The sequence below is a fragment of the Lolium rigidum genome, chromosome 3 (genome assembly GCF_022539505.1).
Source record: "Lolium rigidum isolate FL_2022 chromosome 3, APGP_CSIRO_Lrig_0.1, whole genome shotgun sequence".
Taxonomy (NCBI): Eukaryota; Viridiplantae; Streptophyta; class Magnoliopsida; order Poales; family Poaceae; genus Lolium; species Lolium rigidum.
This window is the reverse complement of record NC_061510.1, coordinates 231,385,443-231,392,918: the sequence shown is the minus strand read 5'-3', so window position 1 is coordinate 231,392,918 and position 7,476 is coordinate 231,385,443. Positions and strand designations below refer to the sequence as shown.

Sequence of the window (7,476 nt, the reverse complement as noted above, 5' to 3'; positions counted from 1 at the left end):
GTTCGGCCTGCTGCAGCGCATGCGTGAACGTGCGGTTCCACTCAGCGGGTTCGCGCTCGTCGTCCTCGTCACCGCTTGCAGAGTGCTGGGAGAGAAACAGACGGTTATGCATCCTCTCTGGACAAATTTCCAAGTATTTTCGGAACAAACATTCAAGATTTACTGAAACGCAGTATCGAAATACCTTCAACACATCACACTAAACAATACGGAGTAGTAACCAGCTCAAACATTAATGCAGTCGAAAGATTTACTACTGTATACGGATTTACATACGTGACATTATTCACTCTTCGAGGCATATAACATATGCTATTCCAAAACCACAACAACCAAATTATAAGAGTTCAACACATATCAAAATCCACGCTGTCTCATTTTCCACAATGGGAACATAAAGTAACACAAATTCACCAACGAATCACACCATCATGCGGCTAGGCATGTGGTTTTTGGCTTTGGATCTGAACCACCTTGTCCTTGCTGAACATTGCCTTCACCGAATTCCGATCATCTAAAGCGCAAGTACGTGATGCAACACCAGAACATGTCCTCGTCAGAGCCTATTTGACAGCTTCACAAATGGATCAACAAGCATGGGTACAGTTAGTAACGGATCATGGTTACTGAAGGCAACCAAGCGCATTACATGCTTACCTTCTAGACGTGCCACTTCTTCAAGGGGATGTGCTCAATCTTTTGCCAGTTTGGATCTCCTTTTGTTCGACATGACTCCATGAACTCCTTATTGCAGTCAATGAGTTTAAACTCATTAATAGACTGGGGAAGTGTTGGAAGACACCGAATATTCAAGCATTGACAGATCACCAGTCTCTTGAGCGATGTGAGCTGCTCAATATTGTCTGGTAAGGTGCTCCATTCACACTCCCAAATCGTGAGCAAACGGAGATGAGGGAAAGCTCCAAGTTCAGGCGCAGGTCCCAGTTGGCTCCATCCGGAGAACTCAACTTCTTGCAGGTTCTCTGGGCCACCGTTGTGCTTTCCCGCAATCCAGTTTGGGCAACCCAAACCATTGTAGTACCAGATTTCTAGTCTTTCAAGCCCCATGGGAGGGCACAGGGCCTCAAGTATCTCTGCTTCAACTTCTGGACTGCACGGTGCGTAACCATCATCAAAGCACAGTGTTAGTTCCGTGAGCCATTCCTTAGCAGCTAGGTTGGCTTCAAGAGCTTCGTCCTTGCTTTTGACATTTCCAAGACCATGGATCCACAGCTTGCCGCGAAGCTTGTTTAGGTCTCTCAGTTGCTTTATCTCATACCCTTGTTCTTTCGTTACTATGAAGTCCCGTAATGTTTGGAGTGAGATCAGCCTGCCTACGTTACAAAATTTCACGCCTGCCAAGCAGAATATGTGCCGCAAGTTGATAAGGTCAGCAGAGGGAAATTCCAATTTTTGACACTGACCAAAATCTAGCAGCTGGATATGGTAGAGTTTACTAAGCGTGCTTGGTAAAATTATCCTGCATAAGATGCCTGTCCGGAAAGCAAGATAGCGCAGATGCTTTAGCTGACTAATAGATTCCGGAGCCGAGAAGATAGCGGGTTCCGCAATTAACGAACCAAACTTCTTACTCAAAGCTATGGCCAGCACCCGCAATCTTGGCAGCCTCTTGAATATACACTCAATGATCTTTTCCTCAACTGATGTACCGTGGTCAATAGCATAAATGATGAGTGTGCGTAAATTTTCCAGTTCAAGGATCTTATCAGTAATCAGTTCCCCATCATAGTTCTGTACAAAAAGATGGCGAACATCTCTAGGAACATCTCCTGTCCAGCTTTTTCTTTTACCCTCTCTGAAGAAGCCACTTTCTCTGCAGCCATTCTCGATTCTAAAGCAATCACTTCCAGCGACCATCTCTGCTAAATCATGCAGCAGATCATGAACTAAATAGTAGTCACCACGACCCAAGTCCCCGCCTCCTGGTTGCAGAAAAGAGGTTGACACTAGTTCATCAAAGTATTCACGACAAACGTCTTCTATGTCCTCCCCTTCATTAGTACTTCTTACAAACCCTTCTGCCACCCACAGGTTAACTAACTCAGTACGGTACATGGGATGTCTTCTGGGAAAAATACTGCAATAAGAAAAACATCGCCTAGCCTGCTGATCAAGATGCAGATAGCTCCACCACAAAGCTCCCATGGTCTCATTGACAAGCTTCCCATTTTTAACTGTTGTCCAAAACTCAGCATTTGGTCTCCTCCTAAGCCGTCCTCCCACTATTCTGGCGGCTAGAGGTGACCGCTTCAGTTTTTTAGCAATGTCAGCCCCAACTGCTTCGAGTCTCCTTCGGACATGATCATCTATAATTGCGCCTTCAAGTGCATAATTCATTAACAAATTAAGGAAGAGATTGTCATCCAAGTCACATATGGGTATGCATCTCGGTTCTGTAGCACCTAGAACTAGTAATGCATCTTTAGTTCGGCTAGTCACCAGGATCTTGCTTCCTTCCTCCCCAGCCTTCATGGGAAAAAGTATTTGTCGTAATTCCAGACGCTTTCTCTCTTCTTTAATACTGCACCAGACATCATCGAGTACCAGGAGGAATCGTTTTCCATGCAGTTCCTCCTCTACCTTAACTTGTAGGGTGTTGAGATTATTGAGTTGTGGGCACTGATTCCCTGTAGCCGCCTCAAATATTTCCTTGAAAATGTCACCCACACTAAAACTTTGAGAAACATGAACCCACATAACAAGGTCAAAATGGCCGCCCCTTTTCTCTTGCATGTCCTTCTTCTCACGGGCACAAACTAACTGTGCAAGGGTTGATTTCCCAGAACCGCCGATGCCATGAATGCCAATTGTGGAATAACATAGACGACTATTAGTGTTTGTTTGAACCTCACCTTCCTTCTCATGAAGCATTTCTATTATCTTGTCACAATCTTTATCACGCCCGATTACTACTGTAGGAGGAGACGAAGTAGTGACTACACCTCTTGAATTGGCCAAATCAGCTTGCGCTTCATTGAAATTACTAATGGTGGACAAGTTCAGATTTTCAACAAACTTGTACGCATTGTTTATAATCTTTTCTATCCTCTCTAGGCTATCCTTTAACTGTTTTTTTTGCATACCAGTCTCCTGCAAAAAAAAAATAAGGTGTTCATATGAGCAAACAATAAGATTTTTACGAGGACTGTCTCCTAGACTAGAGAAAAGATGAAATACCCACATATCACAAATGGAAAAAAAAACTATAGTTTTGTGTATACAACAAGCAGGACATAGTATGCTAGAAGTGTGGTGTGCCACAAATATGGTACTAACCGAATAATGACCAGGAAAAGTCAACACTGACTAACACTAGATGGACAAATTTTGCCTACAATCTGAGAGCGAGGAAGTGGTAAATACAACTGTTCATTACACCCCTGCACATATAGATGATGCATCGGAGTAGTTTAGAATAACTAGGTGAGTTCAATGTCTTAGATAGCAGTTATATTTCTCAAGCATGCATCAAAATGTGATGAGACTGAGTACGGAATTCTGTTTACTCACTTTAAATTGAGTATCTCTGCCTTGATGCCTATCATTTCGTATTACAGAGAAGCGTCACGATGACACAAAGGACAGGCAAAGGCTAAAGGGCCAAAACAAACAAACCGAAAACTAGCAAAAAGATCCTAAGCCAAACTAATAGAAAACAACAACAACAACATCAAAGACTTTTTCCCAAGCAAGTTGGGGTAGGCTCCTAACTAATCAAAAACCACAGAGAAAAATAAAAGAGACTGCTGAAGAACTACAGAGGATAAAAAAGTGGCAACATCACGACGTCACAGGTACAGAGGCAGGCGTCTCAGTGCCTTGCCCCTGCTTCGTTCCACAGGCTGCTGCCTGGCCCCATGGAGAATGGATTCAACCAGCTCTCGCCAATTTGGCTTCTCGTTTTTAAACACACAGGCAGTGTGGAGTCCCCGGATTGCTGTCTCATTTTCAAAAGTTAACCTTTAAGCTTCTCACCTTCAGCTCTATCTGCTTCAAGAACCAGTAGTAAAACTAATTGTCCGGTTGCAGGCAGATTGCGTGCATGTCACACCTGGACATAACTGAGTGCCAAACCTGGTGTGCGAACCACAGCTTATCAGGAGATGCGAGATGGTCTCGTCTTCTGATCACAGAGCAGGCATCGCTCTGGATGATACAAGCCACGCCACTGCAATCAGGCAGCTTTCTGGCATCGATTCAGAGCAGCCAGACATGCAAAAATCTTACATTTGTATCATCTTATAAAGATAAAACATAGATATATTTGTCACAACCGCATTTTGTTTAGCTACAAACAAGGAATACCCACATCTATCTTCTAGTTCTCTACAATTATCCATGATCTGAATGCGTGGATTTTCCGAAAAGGATCGGAACACATGGAAAAAGAAAATGACCTTTTTCGTAGGATTTGATCATATGCCATAGCGGTTGCTGAAAATACAAACCCACAGTGGCACTTGCCATGCTTGTCATATGAACGCACCATATATGGCACAACAGTGCATGAGATCCAGGGAAAAATCAAAAACACATGGGTGCAAGGGAATGACCTTATTTTTCAGGGGGGACCCCATGGGGAGGAGTTTCTTCACCCAACACCTCTTATGTCGAAGCGCGCCGCTGTCTGACTTTAACGTGCAATCTTGGATCTTCTTCTCGAGACAATGATACTCGACGTCATCCAAGATGTCTTCGGCTTCATAGAAAGCAGACTTGAGATCCTGGAACAGCCGCTCCAAGCGAGGCTTGTCAGGGATCTGCTCAAATGCTTCCATCACCCGCTCAAGAAGCAAGACTTTTGGTCCAAGCTGCTGCAGCTTCTCCGATGCATCAAAGCTGAGGTAGGTGGAGCATTTCTTGAAAAGGTCACAGATGATGGGCGATGCGATCCACCCGACGGCTTTCATGGCTATTCCCAACGCGGTCATTGGCTCCAGCATGAGTAGCTGATTTTTGCCAGAAGCAGAACTTCACATATTAGGATCTCCAACAGCAACAACTTGTGGAAGGATAGCTTTTTTTGTCAGGGGTGTGCGTCCCAGCAGCACAAATGTCTTCAGAATCAGATTCAAAAGGAAGATTCCATTCAGTCACCATCTCTATAATTAAAGAAGCCATCCTAATCTGTCCAGCGGCTACTTTATGTAAGAATAATATATATCCTTTGCTTTACCGCTGCTAAAGCACCTTTTTATGGTGAACCTAGTATACTAGTCAACCGATTCCTTGCAAGAGATATGTATGTTATTTGCCCTTATTTACTGCAGCTGACTAATCTTGTGCAACCTTGATTCTTGAAAATAAAAACAATAGAAGCAACATATCACATGAACAACCAAAACTGTTGAGTTCCATTGGTAAAGCTACTAGTTCAACTAACTGCTAATGTCAGTTATAGATAGCGCAAGTGAATTCATGGATACATTGCATCCGCACCTAATTAATGACAGGTAAATATATACATAAACAAGTACCAATTGACATGCTTGATAAAGCCATTTCAACTAACTTGTCGTCCTTTATTTTTAATTTTCGATAAAACTTATTGTCTACTCCCTCCGTTCGGATTAAATCGACGCAGAGTGGTGTTAATCCTAGCATACAAGTAGTGTTGTCTCACGTCAATTAAATGTGACCAGAGGTAGTAGTTTGCATCAGAAACCATGGAAACATGCTTATATAGTAGGAGTAGGGTTATAATAGGTGATGTACAACTATTGATACGATGCAATGACAGGTAAAATACATAAACAAGTACGAAATGACCGTTTAATTAATCTGTATGTAAGTTTGGTCCAATTTCTAAGAGACAGTTTTACATGATGCGGTTATTTGATGTAAATTCCGAAACTATCTGTCCAATGTGGGGAAAAGGCAGATACAAGAACACTAGAGAGAAAAGGAAAGCAAACCTTGTCCGAGGCCTCCCTAGTATGTGCTGACCTGCCGGAATCTATGTGGGCCTCAGCAGAAAGCGGCGAAATGTCGACGGAAAATCTCCTTCAGCCACCACACCGTAGTTCCGCCGCCATCCTCCATTCCTCCTCCGCCGGGCAGCAGAATCGGAGATGCCGGCGGGCTGAAGACTGGGGCAACGGAATCTATTGGTCGCCATCATGGGCCTGGGCCTCCAAACTCGTATCCAAGTTTCTAGATGGGCCAGTTTTGCCGTGGAGGTTACTGCGCACGGTCGTCCTTTTCCTTCCCTTCCTCCATACTACATGTGTAAACCTGCGTCGGTACGTGCACAGCACGTCAATTCTGCGCATGCATTTCAAAAAGAGTAAAGTATATTTTAAACCTTTAACTTGTAGACCCGGGTGAAATCAAACTCTGAAGTTTCAATCCTTGAAATCGGCACCCTGTAGTTACCAATCCCGGTCAATCTTGGCCCTGTAGCAGCTTGGACTGGTTTGTCTCACCAGGAAAAGAAATCCCGACCCATCTCTTTCAAATTAAATCTCACTCTGTAGTGAATCAAGTACACACGCATTGACCAGTTAATTCAGTTGAGAAGGGAGAAATGTATGCTAGGTTGCAAGTTCGTGCCCCCGTGTGTGTGGGGCACAGGGAGAGATTTCAGAGCATCTTCGATTGTGGCCCTCAAAACGCTTTAAAACACGGATTGAGTATTTGAGGGATGTTGTTGCTTGGTGCTGTTTTTGGGCGTGTCGCTCCCCAGTCACATCCCCTAAATAGAAATTTAGAATTTTTAAATTTAATTGAAAACGGTCAAATTCATTCAAATTTGTTATATATTACATGGATTTGAACGAATTTTGATGAAATTTAAACCTAAAACTAAACTCTGTGCAAGCGCGGCCGATTTGAACGAGATCAACGAGTGGCATGCCAGAGTCGCGGATGGACATGGAGATCACGTCATCGACGTCGCCCCTCCGGGCGTCTGTGTCGTTCAACGACGCCATGTACGTCGCATTGTACCCCGAGCAGTCCTTGGGGTTGTCGATGTTAGCGATGAGGCATTGCCGACGGAGGCCTTCACGGCCTCCGCGAACTCCTCGTTGTCGTCCTCCTCCTTCACCTCTGGTTCCGGGGCAAGGAGGGTCCTGCCACCGGAACCCACGCGTCTATGCTGCTACGACGATAGTTCGTGGATTGTGATTCCACCGCCACTCCTGCACCTTCGATTTTGGGGCAGCGTCGCGTACTCGTATTTCACCTCGCACTTCGGCACGGTGTAAGGGCATGCGGTGGGAGGCGGCGCTGACAGCGCCGGTCCCGAGGAAGAAGAATGGGATGAGGACAAGCTCGCTGTCCTCCTCGGCTGCCAGCGCGAGGAAGGTGTAGGCAATGGCGGTGGCGACTCTGGCATTGCTAGCCTATGGCCGCCGTTTCGAAGGTCGTCGATGATGGCGGGGAGGGTGCGCTCGGGTACTCCCCAAAAGCGGATGCGCCCCTCCCTATTCTAGGTGTTCGACCTCCCGATGA

At 44.9% G+C, this 7,476-nt stretch overlaps 1 protein-coding gene across 3 annotated transcripts; it reads right to left on the bottom strand.

Annotated features, from left to right (window-relative positions):
* Nucleotides 1-211: 211 nt before the first annotated feature.
* LOC124703106 (putative disease resistance RPP13-like protein 1) lies at nucleotides 212-5,999 on the bottom strand. Of its 3 annotated transcripts, XM_047235315.1 has the most exons (4): nucleotides 5,937-5,999; nucleotides 4,575-5,078; nucleotides 658-3,111; nucleotides 212-574 (listed from the first exon to the last, which is right to left on the bottom strand). In XM_047235315.1, exons 2-3 carry the CDS (start codon nucleotides 4,962-4,964, stop codon nucleotides 661-663), a joined length of 2,841 nt encoding a protein of 946 aa, XP_047091271.1. In that variant the 5' UTR covers nucleotides 4,965-5,078; nucleotides 5,937-5,999; the 3' UTR covers nucleotides 212-574; nucleotides 658-660. The 3 variants fall into 3 exon arrangements, with proteins under 3 accessions (XP_047091271.1, XP_047091270.1, XP_047091272.1); XM_047235314.1 differs by having other exon boundaries at nucleotides 4,575-5,951; XM_047235316.1 differs by having other exon boundaries at nucleotides 212-563; nucleotides 4,575-5,951.
* Nucleotides 6,000-7,476: the final 1,477 nt, after the last annotated feature.